The sequence below is a fragment of the Balaenoptera borealis genome, assembly GCF_965194805.1.
Source record: "Balaenoptera borealis genome assembly, chromosome: 17".
Taxonomy (NCBI): domain Eukaryota; kingdom Metazoa; phylum Chordata; class Mammalia; order Artiodactyla; family Balaenopteridae; genus Balaenoptera; species Balaenoptera borealis.
In genome coordinates, this window is record NC_138876.1 from 44,916,096 (window position 1) to 44,934,718 (window position 18,623).

At 38.1% G+C, this 18,623-nt stretch overlaps 1 protein-coding gene across 1 annotated transcript in view; it reads right to left on the minus strand.

Annotated features, from left to right (window-relative positions):
* SLC26A7 (solute carrier family 26 member 7) overlaps nt 1–18,623 on the minus strand; it is a 329,129-nt gene that overhangs the window by 151,002 nt on the left and 159,504 nt on the right. The window contains exon 3 of the mRNA XM_082363299.1: nt 2,198–2,308. Within this exon, the coding sequence (XP_082219425.1) occupies nt 2,198–2,308 (111 nt within the window). The remainder of the gene's footprint in view (nt 1–2,197; nt 2,309–18,623) is intronic.

Consider the following 18,623-nt stretch of genomic DNA (forward strand, 5'->3'; position numbering starts at 1 on the left):
GTTTATGTAAATACATACTTAGGTATATCAAGTTAAGTATTTTTGACTTCTTAAAGTAATTATGGTCTATTGGGAAAATTTTTTTTACCTTTTCTTTTATCCTTTGTTTAACAGAGATGTTTTGAGTTCAGCTCTAAAAATAATCTGCTTTTTCTTGCTAATGACATATTTAAATGTTTTGAAGAATGAAAATAAATTTCCCTAGGAAATTAGGGAGCAGGAAATTTTGAATGTAATAGGCTTCAAGAACTTCTAATTTATTATTGTGCTTTTCTCCCTTTACATCAACAGTAAAGGAAACTGCATTCTTGAGCAGCTGGTTGTAAAGAGGAAAAGCTTGGGCTTCAGATTTGGCCACACCTGGGTTGTGACCCATGCACCTACAACTTAATCTGTGCTGTCACAGAAAACTTTATGAAATGAAGAGGTATTTTTAACCTAAATATGCAAATAATGATGTCTATTTAAAATAATTGTATTAAGATAAAATAACATATGTAAAGCTCTTAATAAAGCATCTAATAAATAGTACATCTAAGGTTCTCAAATTTAAGTACATATATACACATACATGTGTAGATAGATAAGTTTTTTTTAAAACCTGGAGATTGTGTGAAAATGCTCATTCTGATTGAATAGATCTGAAGTGAGAACCAAGATTTTACATTTCTAGCAAGATTCCACATAAAACTGATCCTGCTGGTTCGCGGACCATACTTTAGGTAGCAGTGTTGTAAATGTCTGATAATTGTTGATCCTATCCTCCATGACAAAGTTGATTACATAAGAAGCCAAATTTACATAAATAAGACATTATTTTATGGGTTAATTTCTGCATGAGAAAATGCATGTATCAATGTGGTAGGCAGAATTATGGCCTTCCAAATGCATCCACATCCGGTAAATACCTTATGTTACATGTCAAAGGGTAATTAATGTTGCAGATGGAACTAAGGTTGCTAATAAACTGACCTTCAGATAAGGAGATTATCCTGGATTGTCCAGGTGTACCCAGTGTAATCACAAGGGTCCTTTAAACATGGAGGATGGAAGCAAAAGATCATAATCAGAAAGAGATTTCCCTGCTGACTCTGAAAATGAAGCATTTGAGCCAAGAATTCAGGAAGCCTCTAGAAGCTGGAAAAGTTAAGAAAACCAAATTGTTCTCTAGAACCTCCAGAAAGAAATGCAGCTCTACTGACATCTCAATTTTAGCCCTGTGGGCCTCATTTCAAACTTCTGATCTTTAAAACTATGGGATAATAAATTTTTCTTGTAGGAAATAAAGTTTTCTTCAATAACACAAACTGACCACTGAAGAAATAGACACAAAATGGTATTACTTGCTTATAGACTGATATCTTGCATAAACAAAATGGATAAAAATGCCTCTATGGATATTTCCCCTTGAGTACTTTTATTATTATTACCATAATATTTAAGATTAAGGTATCATTTTTGTAATGATAGCAGCTTTTATTAATTTTTATGTAGCAAGTAATAAATTAGACACTTGTACATCAATTATCTCATCAATACAATCATGATTTTTTTTTGCCATTTTACTATCAAGAAAGCAGCAAATAGGCCTTTAAAACTTTGCCCAAGCTCATGCAGATAGCAAACACCAAATGTGACACACACCCAAGTCTATCTAACTTCCAAGCCCTTGTTTTTAACCAGGCTGCTCTATTATCAGATTACTTGTTCACATTTTATTTGGTAATGAAATGCTAGGCAATGTAAGAGATATACTAATTAGAGGACATTGTAGAACCTAGCTTGGAAGAACTTAAAAGATTGTTTAATCTAAATATTAATTACATGGAAAATAATTTTTAATATTTGAGTAACTAAATTTTATAGTCTTTTCTTCAAAGTGCTTATTTTCATTTCATTGTAAATTCAGAACATTTATCCTTCTCTTACAGTCTTTTTACAACTTAAAAATGAACAGATTCTCTAACAATAACCTTGGTTACATAGTAATATAGCAATAAATCACAGTATGTGTTGAGGCACAGAAAGTTAAATGTCTTGCCCTAATATTTGCTGATATTATTTGCTGATAATATTTGCCCTAATATTTTCAGTAGTAAAGTAAGAATTACATTGGAAATGTAATCCGTAACAAATGATCACTTGAGTCCCTTTCATTAGTAATATGAGAAGCATAAGCATAGACAGAAATTATTACCTGTGGCAACATGACGTCCCATTCCAAATATGGCGTAAATGATGGCAGGAAACAGAGACCCATACAAACCAAACACGGGGTGCACAGATGAGAGAATAGCAAAGGCCAACCCTGTGAAGAAGAACCACGGTAAATAGGACCATCTTATAACCCCAAGATACAGTCCATTACAAAGTAGAATGGATATTGGTTTATTTAATGATGAAAGGAATTATGATGTAATTATTCTACTTGCTCAGTGAAAGACTAGCATCATTGTCCTAAATAACAGAAAATTTACTCATTAGCTCATATTTACATTTCAATTCTAAAACCATTCTTTTTGGCCTACTACTTTTTACTTGATTACAGAGATGGCTACAAGAAGACATTAGCTCAGAGTGTCTTCCTGGTAAAAGTGAGAATCATTTTCACAAGTTCATTCTATTCACACAATAGCATCTGTGAAATAGGCAGAACTAGTAGAAATACCACTGACAAATAAGAAGCCTGATATGAAAGGTAATTAAGGCTGGGGCAAAAAGGATGCACACATTCAAAGGTGCCTGGTTGTCTGGCTAGCTGGCTGGCCTAAGATTGTGTATCCCAGTGTTGGGCCAGTGTGTGAATCCATGCATATCTCATAACTAGACCCCAGCCTATATTCAGGTACAATTTCTTAGAGTGAAAAATAATCAACTTCATTTATTCGAAGAATAAGTAAAGTGTACCTTAAAATTGTTCATTTCTGTTCTCCTTAGATACTACTGCCTGCACAGTTTGTTTGTCACAGGCACATAGAAAATTTTCCTAGACATGTCTAAATTACCACTAGCTATTTAAACGTGACCACAGTATGCATGAGGATAAATTGATTAAAGTGGTCTTGTTTGCCGCTGATCCTTGGCATTAAACAGCCAGTTCTGAGGCAGGAGATAGATGGGCCCCAGGATAGAGATTTACAACTTGCCCGCCTGTTTACATTCCTTGGGGAGAGAAAAAGATGGGCTTCAGGCTGGACACTTACAACTAGCCTCCTGTTTACATTTCCTGAGACAGGAGATAGGTGGGCTCCAGGTTAGATATTTACAACCAGCCTCCTGTCTGCACTTTGAAATAGAAATAACAACAGAATAGGGTAAATAGCTAGGCTTTGTCTCCTGAGGACACTCTAAGATAACAGTCATGGCAGGAACAGAGAGGGGCTAAACCCTGTCTGAGTAAAGATCAAGAGGTCATGCATTTCCCATCCTTGGGGCAAGGGAGACACTGCGCATGCGCAGAAAGGCTCAAAAAGGAGGGGGCACCACCCAATAATATGTGATGCTAAGGCCACCCCTGGGCTGAAATCCATTATGGAAAAAAGTTGCGCGTGCATATTGGGAAGCGTCCTACGGCAGGTCAGGTGTGGAAGAAGAAACCAGATAATTGGCCAAAGGTAAACAAAGACCCTGAAGAACTGCCCTATATAAGTGATTTAACCGCCTCTTTACTGCTCTCCTCCTCATTAGGGAGGACGCCCACACCCTTTCTCTCTGGGTGTGCGTCTCTGCCTCGCTTCTATCTTAACAATTTCTTTGTGTTCTATCCCACTTGTTGTGCTATGTCTCTAATAATAAACTTTGTACCTGTTTTTACAGTTTTTGCCTCCATGAGAAATGCATTTTTCACTGGGGGCGAGAGCCGAGGAAAAATAACTTCTAGCCTCTAGCCCTTGATGGTCTGGTGGCTAAAGTTCCTGGTTTTCATCCAGGCTACCCAGGTTCAATTCCTGGGCAGGGAATTAAGCCACTGCTCATGCTGCCTCTCCAAGATCAGTTCAGCTAGGTTCTGATAATCCGTTCAAGTTTACACGGTTTAATGATAGCCATTTGATTGAGCATAATGGACTTGACAAGCTACAGAAAGATTTGAGGAAGGAGCTGGCATTAGAACCTAGATTACCTGAACATTAGGCCAGTTAATTATTCACACTATGGAGCCTGGCAATCTGGTTCCCATATCAGTACTTTCTACTGTTTAACCTTTACTATTTTAAAGTTAAATTTAATCTCTTTAAAATAAATAAACTCTAGTTTTACATCAAATATTTTGTTTTAAGAAGTACAAGATATTTCAGTTACAATTAAAATGCATGAAAGATCTACCAATAACCAGTCCCTTCTTCAGTGTTAAAAACCTGCTTGGGGAAAAAAAAAAAAAAAAAAAAAAAAAAAAACCTGCTTGGGTTGCTTGTTTGCTGACAATGTATTCCTAAAAGTCTGGTAAAGACAAATAAAAAGTTGTTATAGAAGAGTCAGTGGCAGAGGCTGCTCTAGAATTTCACACAGGCAGGATGAGAGGCAGCAATCTTGCTGTTGAGAAAGGTCGTGTGAAAGTGCAGGTCTCCAAGCCAGGTTAACAGTATAAAGCTAAACTTTCCCCCACCCCAATAACAAACACCTCCTGGCATTTATTATAGTGTAAGCAACTGTGTAAAAACATTGTGTGCATTAAATCAGTCATATGGAAAGCTAAAAAGCAACTTTTTCTCATCCATTTTCAGAATGAGTTACCTGATAAAAATTACCTATCAAGAGACAGAAATACAGAGTGCTTCCAAGTAAGAAAAAATGTTGCCCACATTTCAGATCACCCAGATCTACTAAATCAGTGATGGGGGGAAAGGGAAATATGCATGTGGCATATTTAACAAAAGCACCTTGGCTGAATTGCATGGACACTAAATTCTGAGAGATGAGGTAAATACCAACAGAATCAAGTTTGCCGGAAGTACCCTATTTGGCTAATTTCTACTCCACCTGCAACAGCAAACGTAAATACAAAACTAGAAGCAGCTGGATTCTCTCCTCTTGCCTTGTGAGTAGGTACTTTTTGTTTGCTTTATTACAAAACTCATCTCTCTCTTTCTCTCTCTCTCTCTGTTCATCCCAAGTGAAATCTATAAAAAATTAGTTCAAAAACAGAATTTCTTTGGATCTCTTATTCCTATCAAATTAAAATAGGAATAATCGTGGAAAACATTTCTAACTGCAATCTTGAAAAGATCTCTAGACCTATAAATGCAAAATATCACTTCAGTAGATTTTACAAGAACGATCTCAAAGACCAGAAATCATGTAGACACTTCCTTTATCTCAAATGACACTGATACTGAGCTTTCACATTGAGCAAGTGTTGTACACTCTCAGTGAGAATCTACTTCTCTGCTAATATGACAATGAACAATGGCCAAAATGAAGGAATGAACTAATTCAGAAATGCAATGCTTTAAAATTTCAAGTACCCCTTCCATAGATAACTAAAAAACCCAAACGACCCTCCCATACCCACCTCCAAAAAGGAGAGGAAACTGCATAAAGTTTTCTTTCTCTGATTCATTTATTATTCTGGTTCATACTGTAACCAAAATACATATTTTCATACAAACTAAAATATGTTAAATCCTTCAAAAATAATGAAAATATTAACTAGTTAGAGTCACTTAAAATTAGTAGAATTATCTACACTTTTCTCCATGTTTAATGAAACAGGGTGTTCAATTCAATCAGAGCAGAATTAGAACTCTCTATTACTTTGGGGGAAAATTGCTGCAAATACTGATAGATATTTGTATTATTTAATCTCACTTAGATAAGAGCAAAAGCAACACAACAAACAAAAGTATAGAAGAATAAAAACAAAATGGGTATTAGGCCAAAGGGTGCCAAAAGGGGACAGAGGAGGAATGAGAGGAGAAATGGAGAGAGAGAGAGAGAGAGAGAGAGAGAGAGAGAGAGAGATTGATTGGAGGAGAAAACCCATAACGAGATCTTTAGATAACTGATTATTTTTAAAAATCAAAAATCATGTATTGGTAATGCAAGTCTGATATATCCACTAAAGAATGGTCACTAGAAGACTTTGAAAGATGCAATTTTTAAGAAAGCATGTTTTATAGGTGTGATAACGGTTATTATAGTAGAAGAGACTCCATATTCCCATGTCAATATTATCAGCAGTTTCAGGGCTTATGAACACTCCCCACCTTTTGAGGGACCCTGAGTGTGAAGTTGGACATTTACCACTGGCACCCCTTGCCCCTCCAACCCAGGCTACAGTGAAAATGGCTTCCCTAGACTGAGTGCCTGACTTCTGCCAAGGAAGAACACAAAAGCAGGTAGTTAGCTCACTCTGCCTCTGCACTTACTACAATCTCTTGGCTGAGATTGCTAGAAAGTAACCAATCACTGCTAGTGAGAATGAGAACTGTTTATCACAGAGATGATATTTTATATTTTAAGATACATATTTTTATTTCAGCTTCAGACCAGTTTTATTTGGATTTGCATGATAGCAATTATTTAGAAAATTAAAGAAAACTGGAACTGCAAAAGATCATGTCTAGAAATTGAATAGTGTATCTGAAGTTGTTAATTGGTGCTGGAATTACATACAGAGAGCTGCTCTATTGGGGACTTTATATTTTCTTGGCTTAGTGACCTCACTTCTTTATTGAGAGTCCAGGCAGCTAAGACTCAGAGGCACTGGTTTATTCCCCTCAAGCATGAATACAAGAACAGCAGTATTTCATAGACTGTAGCATTTAGTTATGGAGCTTCAAATACTACCCAGAAAACTACAGTTACCACAACTCAATGAAACAACTATTCCAGTAGAATTCACTGCTCCCAGAAAGTCAATTCTTTTCATGAAACACCTTTGGGCTTTCTTAGGCGTTGAACTGTTCCCCACTCTGATTTATATGTTGAAATCCTAATTCCTAGCACCTCAGAATATGACCTTATTTGGAAATAGGGTCATTGCAGATGTAATTGTGTAGGATGCAGTTATCCCAGAATACAGTGAGTTTATAAACCAATATGACTGATAAAAGAATGCCATGTGAAGAAACATAAGCACACAGGAAGAATGCCATACAAAGATGAAGGCAGAAATCAGGATAACGATTCTGCATACCAAGAACACCAAAAGTTGCCAGAAAACCACCAGAAGCTAGGGGAGTGGCACATTAACAAATTCTCCCTCACAGCTCTCAGAAGAAATCAACTCTGCTCATACCTCGATTTTAGAATTCTAGCCTCCAGAACTGTGGGGTAATAAATTTCTGTTGTTTAAGTCACCCAGCTTATGGTATTTTGTTATAGGACCCCTAGCAAACATACAAGTATTAGTTTTTGGAGGGAGCAGAAAGTAAGAGGTCATTTGATGCTGTGGTGTTCAATCTCACATTCTGAACAGGACTGAAACACTTATCCTTAAAAAATATTAAATAATATTACCAACTTTGAACTTCCAATTCATAATCCCTAAATCTATATAATATCATTAAAAATTCGTATTTTGAATCATCTAAAATAGCATCTAAGCAATTTAGTTCCTAAATAATGAGTGTCTAGAAATTAAGTTGCTAAATGTTAAAGATAGTCTTCTGAAGACTGCTTACTCAAAACTCAGAAGTGAAAGGTAAAGTCCCATTCCATCTCTATTATACATGGTACCATCACTAGAAGTTGTGTTGGGAGGAGTCTCAAGGGCACTATTCTTAGTACTCAGCTTCCATAACCTTAAGGAAATGGAGCTTACTGAGTGTCTAAAGGCAAATATGAGTAAATTTGGGCCAACCACATTTGGAACTGTGGTCAGTCTTTCAAGGCTTTGTAGAACTGAGTTTCTACAAGAAGTAACTTCTTCCACAAGAAGTAATACAATTTAATTGTCTCATTAGTTTCTCCAATTTCTAGTACACAAGAAAGAAAATAGTTGTAAAAATACTAAGAAAGCTGAAACCATGCTGACCTGCTCAAGCAAAGCTCTTACAGGCTCTTGGCCTCTGCGCCCAGCCCATATCTAACCTTACCTGCTGCTAAATCATTCAGTAGCCTTGTGTAAATTAGAAAAAGGGACCCCCTGCTAGATAATCTAACCAACCTTATTTGTGAACAATGACTGAGGAAATGCCACTCTCCAAAAAGCACTGATAGCTTCCCCCTACCTTCTACAAAACTGGAAAGCTTTGGTCAATTCTGAAAATATTCATTTCTCAAAATCATGTTAAAGCACTGTATTCATTTTTTGGAAGTTGCCAAAGAGAAACCAAACAATGATTTTCAAGTCTAAATGTTGAGCTCACAGGTGAATTACTACATTTGGCTATAGTAGAAGAGGAGATATTTATTTTAAAACCAAAGGTAAGATTTTTTATCCTAATAAGTCAGACTACATGATAAATCATAGCATTATCCCACCAGAGTGCATCCCTGTGCACAATCACAAGGGAGCTAAGCTAGATCCAGGGAAGAGTCCACCACCATTGAAGAGCTTCCTATGCATTCCTGTTCACATTTGGGAGGGGGCAGCTCAGTGGTGTGGCACCAACCTCTCTGGCCCTGACCCAGCCTCTAACCAAGGTGCACACACTGGGGAAAAAGTAAAATCAGCACAGAAGTGCAGCCCCAAGCCCTCAGATCATAGCTACCTCCCACCTCCACCTCAAACCAAGGTGGAGATTGCCATCACACTCGAGAAACCCAACTTTGCTACTGCTCCAGCCCCTCAGGCCCCAAACCCAATTGGACTGTGATGACCACCAAGTACAGTAGAAGCCTGACTTGCACCTGGCTCTGGCTCAAGCCCCTCCAATTCCAGACCACCCACTAAGGTGGTGGCTGCCAGCACAGAGGAAGAGGAGCTCACGATCACTTCAGATACAGCTCTCCCACCAAAGACATGGGCACATGCAGACTACATAGGGATGCTCACACACAAGGGCACTGGGAACATGCAGACTGCATAGGGATGCCTTCAAGATCAGGATAGATAAGTGTTTCACATCATTTCATAGAGTCAGAGAAAGTTAAACAAATTAAGAAGACAGAAGAATATGTTTCACATGAAAAAATAAGAAAAAAGCCCTGAAAAAAACCTAATGAAACAGAGATAATTTACCTAATAAAGAGTTCAAAGCAATACTAATAAGAATGCTAACTGAACTGGGGAAAAGAACAGATTAACATAACGAGAATTTTAACAAAGAACTGGAAAATATTATAAAGAACCAGTCAGAGCTAAAGAAACAATAACTGAAATTAAAAATACACTGGAGGGAATTAATAGCAGATTAGGTGATACAGAAAAAAACATAAGTAATCTGTAATACAGAATAATGGAATTCACACAGTCAGGAAAGCAAAACGAAAAACAAATTAAAAATAATGAGGACAGTTTAAGAGACCTCTGGTACAACATCAAGCATACTAACATTCACATTATAGGGGTCCCAGAAGGAGAAGAGAGAGAAAAAAGAGTTCAAAAAATATTTGATGAAATTATGACTAAAAACTGAAGAATTAAACAGATGTCCAGGTACAGGAAGCACAGAGAGTCTCAAATAAGATGAAGTTAAAGAGACCCATACAAAGATATATCATAACTAAAATGGCAAAAGGTAAAGATTTAAAAACAGCAAAAGGAAAAAAAGAGTCACATACAAGGGAAACCCCATAAGACTATAAGCTGATTTTCAGCAGCAACTGCAGGCCAGAAGGGAGTGGTGTAATATAATTAAAGTCCTGAAAGAAAAAAAATGTACAACCCAGGATACTCTCTCCAGCAAGGTTATCGATCAAAACTGAAGAAGCTATAACTTCTTAGAGAAGCAAAAAATAAAAGAGTTCAGCAATACTAAATTGACCTGACAAGAAGTGTTAAAGGGTCTTCTTTAAGTGAAAAAGAAAAGGTTACAACAAAAAACAAGAAATTACAGGAGGAGGAAAATTCCACTGGCAAAGGAAAATTTAAAGACTGTGTTTCAACAATTGAAATAAGCTAGTACAAAGGTTAAAGACAAAAATTGAAAAATCAGCTATGATTGCAATAAACAGTTAAGGGATTGACATGAAGATGTAAAATATGACATCAAAAACATAAAGCACTGCTGTGGGGGAGGAAAAAAGTATGGAACTTTTAGAATGTGTTTGAGTTAAATAAGTATCAGTTTAAAATAAGTAGATATAGTTATAGTTCAATATATATGAACTCCATGGTAACCAGAAATCAAAAACTTACAATAGATATACAAAAACTAGAGAGAAAGGAACATAAACATAACACTAAAGAAAATCATCAAATCACAAGTGAAGATACTAAAAGAAGAAGAAAAGAACAGAGAAGAACTGCAAGAAAACAAATAACAAAATGGCAGTAAGTATATAACAAACAATCGATTTAAATGTCAATGCACTAAATGTACCAATCAAAAGACATAGGGTGGCTGATTTTATAAGACAAAACCAAAAACACCATTCTATATGCTTCCTACAAGAGATTCACTTCAGAGCTAAGAAACACACAGACTGAAACTGGGGATGGAAAATGATATTCCATGCAATGGGAAATGAAAAGAAAGCTCGGGTAGCAATATTCATATCAAAGTAAACTTTAAAACAAAGTTTATAATAAAAGACAATGAATGATATTATATAATAACAAATAAATCAATACAAAAAGATGATACAATATTCACAAACATATATGCACCTAATGTAAGAGCACCTAAATATATAAAGCCAATATTAACAGACACAAGGAGAAATTGACAGTAACACAATAATAGCAGGGGACCTTAACACCCCACATACATCAATGGACAGATCATCCAGACAGAAAAATCAGTAAGGAAAGAGTGGCCTTAAATAACACAGTAAACCAGTTGGACTTAATAGATATCTACAGTACATTCAATCCCAAAACAGCAGAATACACATTCTTTTCAAGTGCACATGGAATTTCTCCAGGATAGATCATATGATAGACCAGAAAACATGTCTCAACAACCTTAGGAGGATAGAAATTATATCAAACATCTTTTCCAACTACAATGGTGTGAAACTAGAAATCAATTACAGAAAGAAAAATGGAAAAACACAAACATGGGGAGACTAAACAACATGCTACTAAAAAAACAATGGATCAATGAAGAAATCAAAGTGGGAACCAGAAAATACCTTGAGACAAATGAAAACGAAAACACAAATTTCCAAAGTCTACGAGACACAGCAAAAGCAGTTCTAAGAGAAGTTTATAGTGATTAATCCCTACCTCAAGAAACAAGAAAAATCTCAAATAAACAATCTAATCTACCATCTAAAGGAATTAGAAAAAGAAAAACAAACAAAGCCCCAAAGTCAGCAGCAGGAAGGGAATAGGAAAGATCAGAGAGGAAATAGAGACGAAAAAAGCAACAGAACAAAAAATCAATGAAACCAAGAGCTGGTTTTTTGAAAAGATAAACAAAATTAATAAACCTTCAGCCAGGCTCACTAAGAAGAAAGGAGAGGAATTAGAAAAAGAACAAACAAGCTGAAAGTCAGCAGAAGAAAGGAAATAATAAAGACCAGAGAATAAATAAATAAAATAGAGATCAAAAAGGCAATAGAATAGATCAAAGAAAATAAGAACTGGTTTTTTGAAAGTATAAACAAAATTAATAAATCTTTAGCTGGGCTAACTAAGAAGAAAAGAGAGGACCCTAATAACAAAATAAGAAATGAAAGAAGAGAAATAACAACCAATACCACAGAGACACAAAAAACTGTAAGAGAATAATATGAACAGTTATATACCAACAAATTAGACAATCTAGGAGAAATGGTCAAATTTCTAGAAACATACAACCTACTAAGACTGAATCAAGAAGAAACAGACAATCTGAACAGACTGATTACTAGAACTGAAGTTGAATTTGTAAAAAAAAAGTGCAGGACTGGACTGCTTCACAGGGAAATTCTACCAAAATATAAAGAAGAGCAAATACATATGCTTCTCAAACTATTCAAAAAATTGAAGAGGATAGGACACTCCCAAATTCATTCTATAAGGCCCAATTACCATGATACCAAAACCAGACACTAAAAAAGAGAAAAGAAAATTACAGGTCAATATCTTTGATGAATATAGATGCAAAAATCTTCAACAAAATGTTAGCAAACCGAATCCAACAATATAGAAAAAGATCATAAACCATGATCAACTTGGATTTATTCCAGGGATGCAAGGATGGTTCAACATCTGCAAATCAATCAATGTGATACATCATATTAACAAAAGGAAGGATAAATATCATGTGATTATCTCAATAGACACAGAAAGAGTATTTGACAAAAATTCAACATTGATTCATGATAAAAACTCTCATCAAAGTTGGAATAGAGAGAACATATCTCAACAAATAAGGTTATTTATGACAAACACACAGCTAACATCATACTCAATGGTGAAAGTCTAAAAGCCTTTCCTCTATTTTCAGGGTAAGACAAGGATGCCCACTCTCTCACTTCTATTTAACATAGTATTGGAAGTCCTAGCCACAGAAATCAGACAAGAAAAATAAATAAAAGGCATCCAATTTGGAAGGGAAGAAGTAAAACCATCACTATTTGCAGAATGGCATGATCCTTTATATAAAAAACCCTAAAGTCTCCACCAAAAACTATTAGAACTAATATATAATTTCAGAAAAGTTGCAGGATACAAGATTAACATACAGAAATCTGTTGCTTTTCTATACACTAATAATGAACTCACAGAAAGAGAAATTAAGAAAAAAATCCCATTTAAAATCACATCAAAAATAATAAAATACCTAGGAATACACTTAACCAATGAGGTGAAAGACCTGTACACTGAAAACTATAAAACATGAAGGAAGCTCTCTTAGAGAAGATGGTGGAAGAGTAAGACGTGGAGATCATCTTCCTTCCCACAGATACATTAGAGATACATCTACACGTGGAACTGCTCCCACAGAACACCCACTGAACGCTGGCAGAAAACGTCAGACCTCCCAAAAGGCAAGAAACTCCCCACGTACTTGGGTAGGGCAAAAGAAAAAAGAAATAACAGAGACAAAAGAATAGGGACGGGACCTGCACCAGTGGGAGGGAGCCGTGAAGGAGGAAAGGTTTCCACGCACTAGGAAGCCCCTTCGCGGGCGGAGACTGTGGGTAGCAGAGGGGGTAAGCTTCGGAGCCACGGAGGAGAGCACAGCCACAGGGGTGTGGAGGGCAAAGCGGAGAGACTCCCGCACAGAGGATCGGTGCCGAGCAGCACTCACCAGCCCGAGAGGCTTGTCTGCTCACCCGCCGGGACAGGCGGGGCTGGGAGCTGAGGCTCAGGCTTCAGTCGCAGGGAGAGGACTGGGGTTGGCGGCGTGAACACAGCCTGAAGGGGTTAGTGCACCACAGCTAGCCGGGAGGGAGTCCGGAAAAAGTCTGCAGCTGCCGAAGAGGCAAGAGACTTTTTCTTCCCTCTTTGTTTCCTGGTGCACGAGGAGAGGGGATTCAAAGCGCCACCTAAACGAGCTCCAGAGACGGGCGCGAGCCGCGGCTATCAGCGCGGATCCCACAGCAACAGGGGCGCAGAGGGAAAAATGGAGAGATTCCTGCACAGAGGCTCGACCGAGCAGCACTCAGCAGCCCGAGAGGCTTGTCTGCTCCCCCGCCGGGGCGGGCGTGGCTGGGAGCTGAGGCTCGGGCTTCGGTCGGATCGCAGGGAGAGGAGTGGGGTTGGCGGCATGAACACAGCCTGAAGGGGTTAGCGCACCACAGCTGGCTGGGAGGGAGTCAGGGGAAAAGTCTGCAGCTGCCGGAGAGGCAAGAGACTTTTTCTTGCCTCTTTGTTTCACGGTGCGCAAGGAGAGGGGATTCAGAGCGCTGCCTAAACGAGCTCCAGAGACGGATACGAGCCGCAGCGATCAGCGCGGACCCCAGAGATGGGCATGAGACTCTAAGGCTGCTGCAGCCACCACCAAAAAGCCTGTGTGCGAGCAAAGGTCACTCTCCACACTGCCCCTCCCGGGAGCCGGTGCAGACCGCCACTGCCAGGGTCCCGTGATCCAGGGACAACTTCCCCGGGAGAACGCACGGCGCGCCTCGGGCTGGTGCAACGTCACACTGGCCTCTGCCGCGCAGGCTCGCCCCGCCTCCTCCGTACCCCTCCCTCCCCGCGGCCTGACTGAGCCAGAACCTCCAAAGCAGCTGCTCCTTTAACCCCGTCCTGTCTGGGCGGGGAATAGACGCCCTCAGGTGACCTACACGCAGAGGCGGGTCCAAATCCAAAGCTGAACCCCGGGAGCTGTGCGAACAAAGAAGAGAAAGGGAAATCTCTCCCAGCAGCCTCAGAAGCAGCGGATTAAAACTCCACAAACAACTTGATGTGCCTGCATCTGTTGAATAGCTGAATAGACAACGAATCATCCCAAATTCAGGAGGTGGACTTTGGGAGCAGGATATATTAATTTTTCCCCTTTTCCTTTTTTTGTGAGTGTATATGTATATGCATCTGGGTGAGATTTTGTCTGTATAGCTTTGCTTTATAATAGCTTTATTTTACTTCACTATATTATATCCTCTTTCTTTCTTTCTTTCTATTTTTTCTCCCTTTTATTCTGAGCTGTGTGGATGAAAGGCTCTTGGTGCTCCAGCCAGGCATCAGGGCTGTGCCTCTGAGGTGGGAGAGCCAACTTCAGGACACCGGTCCACAAGAGACCTCCCAGCTCCATGTAATACCAAATGGCGAAAATCTCTCAGAGATCTCCATCTCAACATCAAGACCCAGCTTCACTCAACGACCAGCAAGCTACAGTGCTGGACACCCTATGCCTAACAACTAGCAAGATAGGAACACAGCCCCATCCATTAGCAGAGAGCCTGCCTAAAATCATAATAAGGCCACAGACACCCCAAAATACACCACCAGACGTGGACGTGCCCACCAGAAAGACAAGATCCAGCTGCATCCACCAGAACACAGGCACTAGTTCCCTCCACCAGGAAGCCTACACAACCCACTGAACCAACCTTAGCCACTGGGGACAGATACCAAAAACAACAGGAACTCCGAACCTGCAGCCTGTGAAAAGGAGACCCCAAACACAGTAAGATAAGCAAAATGAGACGACAGAAAAACACACAGCAGATGAAGGAGCAGGGTCAAAACACACTAGACTTAACAAATGAACAGGAAATAGGTAGTCTACCTGAAAAAGAATTCAGAATAATGATAGTAAGGATGATCCAAAATCTTGGAAATAGAATAGACAAAATGCAAGAAACATTTAACAAGGACGTAGAAGAACTAAAGAGGAACCAAGCAACGATGAAAAACACAATAAATGAAATTAAAAATACTCTAGATGGGATCAATAGCAGAATAACTGAGGCAGAAGAAAGGATAAGTGACCTGGAAGATAAAATGGTGGAAATAACTACTGCAGAGCAGGATAAAGAAAAAAGAATGAAAAGAACTGAGGACAGTCTCAGAGACCTCTGGGACAACATTAAACGCACCAACATTCGAATTATAGGGGTCCCAGAAGAAGAAGAGAAAAAGAAAGGGACTGAGAAAATATTTGAAGAGATTATAGTTGATAACTTACCTAATCTGGGAAAGGAAATAGTTAATCAAGTCCTGGAAGCACAGAGAGTCCCATACAGGATAAATTCAAGGAGAAACACGCCAAGACACATATTAATCAAACTGTCAAAAATTAAATACAAAGAAAACATATTAAAAGCAGCAAGGGAAAAAGAACAAATAACACACAAGGGAATCCCCATAAGGTTAACAGCCGATCTTTCAGCAGAAACTCTGCAAGCCAGAAGGGAGTGGCAGGATATACTTAAAGTGATGAACGAGAAAAACCTACAACCAAGGTTACTCTACCCAGCAAGGATCTCATTCAGATTTGATGGATTTAAAACCTTTACAGACAAGCAAAAGCTGAGAGAGTTCAGCACCACCAAACCAGCTTTACAACAAATGCTAAAGGAACTTCTATAGGTAAGAAACACAAGAGAAGGAAAGCACCTACAATAACAAACCCAAAATATTTAAGAAAATGGGAATAGGAACATACATTTCGATAATTACCTTGAATGTAAATGGATTAAATGCTCCCACCAAAAGACACAGACTGGCTGAATGGATACAAAAACAAGACCCATATATATGCTGTCTACAAGAGACCCACTTCAGACCTAGAGACACATACAGACTGAAAGTGAGGCGATGGAAAAAGATATTCCATGCAAATGGAAATCAAAAGAAAACTGGAGTAGCAATTCTCATATCAGACAAAATAGACTTTAAAATAAAGACTATTCCAAGAGACAAAGAAGGGCACTATGTAATGATCAAGGGATCGATCCAAGAGGAAGGTATAACAATTGTAAATATTTATGCACCCAACATAGGAGCACCTCAGTACATAAGGCAAATATTAACAGCCATAAAAGGGGAAATTGACAGCAACACAAACATAGTAGGGGACATTAACACCCCACTTTCACCAATGGACAGATCATCCAAAATGAAAATAAATAAGGAAACACAAGCTTTAAATGATACATTAAACAAGATGGACTTAATTGATATTTATAGGACATTCCACCCAAAAACAACAGAATACACATTTTTCTCAAGTGCTCATGGAACATTCTCCAGGATAGATCATATCTTGGGTCACAAATCAAGCCTTGGTAAATTTAAGAAAATTGAAATCGTATCAAGTATCTTTTCTGACCACAACGCTATGAGACTAGATATCAATTACAGGAAAAGATCTGTAAAAAATACAAACACATGGAGGCTACACAATACACTACTTAATAACGAAGTGATCACTGAAGAAATCAAAGGGGAAATCAAAAAATACCTAGAAACAAATGACAATGGAGACAGGACGACCCAAAACCTACGGGAGGCAGCAAAAGCAGTTCTAAGAGGGAAGTTTATTGCAATACAAGCCTACCTCAAAAAACAGGAAACATCTCGAATAAACAACCTAACCTTCCACCTAAAGCAATTAGAAAAAGAAGAATAAAAACCCCCAAAGCTAGCAGAAGGAAAGAAATCATAAAGATTAGGTCAGAAATAAATGAAAAAGAAATGAAGGAGACAATAGCAAAGATCAGTAAAACTAAAAGCTGGTTCTTTGAGAAGATAAACAAAATTGATAAACCATTAGCCAGACTCATCAAGAGAAAAAGGGAGAAGACTCAAATCAATAGAATTAGAAATGAAAAAGGAGAAGTAACCACTGACACTGCAGAAATACAAACGATCATGAGAGATTACTACAAGCAACTCTATGCCAATAAAATGGACAACCTGGAAGAAACGGACAGATTCTTAGAAATGCACAAACTGCCGAGACTGAACCAGGAAGAAATAGAAAATATGAACAGACCAATCACAAGCACTGAAATTGAAACTGTGATTAAAAACCTTCCAACAAACAAAAGCCCAGGACCAGATGGCTTCACAGGCAAATTCTATCAAACATTTAGAGAAGAGCTAACACATATCCTTCTCAAACTCTTCCAAAATATTGCAGAGGGAGGAACACTCCCAAACTCATTCTACGAGGCCACCATCACCCTGATACCAAAACCAGACAAAGATGTCACAAAGAAAGAAAACTACAGGCCAATATCACTGATGCACATAGATGCAAAAATCCTCAACAAAATACTAGCAAACAGAATCCAACAGCACATTAAAAGGATCATACAACATGATCAAGTGGGGTTTATTCCAGCAATGCAAGGATTCTTCAATATATGCAAATCAATCAATGTAATACATCATATTCACAAATTGAAAGAGAAAAACCATATGATCATCTCAATAGATGCAGAAAAAGCTTTCGACAAAATTCAACACCCATTTATGATAAAAGCCCTGCAGAAAGTAGGCATAGAGGGAACTTTCCTCAACATAATAAAGGCCATATATGACAAACCCACAGCCATCATTGTCCTCAATGGTGAAAAACTGAAACCATTTCCACTAAGATCAGGAACAAGACAAGTTTGCCCACTCTCACCACTATTATTCAACACAGTTTTGGAAGTGTTAGCCACAGCAATCGGAGAAGAAAAAGAAATAAAAGGAATCCAAATCAGAAAAGAAGAAGTAAAGCTGTCACTGTTTGCAGATGACATGATACTATACATAGAGAATCCTAAAGATGCTACCAGAAAACTCCTAGAGCTAATCAATGAATTTGGTAAAGTAGCAGGATACAAAATTAAGGCACAGAAATCTCTTGCATTCCTATACACTAATGATGAAAAATCAGAAGATGAAATTAAGAAACCACTCCCATTTACCATTGCAACAAAAAGAATAAAATATCTTGGAATAAACCTACCCAAGGAGACAAAAGACCTGTATGCAGAAAATTATAAGACACTGATGAAAGAAATTAAAGATGATACAGATAGATGGAGAGATATACCATGTTCTTGGATTGGAAGAATCAACATTGTGAAAATGACTCTACTACCCAAAGCAATCTACAGATTCAATGCAATCCCTATCAAACTACCAGTGGCATTTTTCACAGAACTAGAACAAAAAATTTCACAATTTGTATGGAAACACA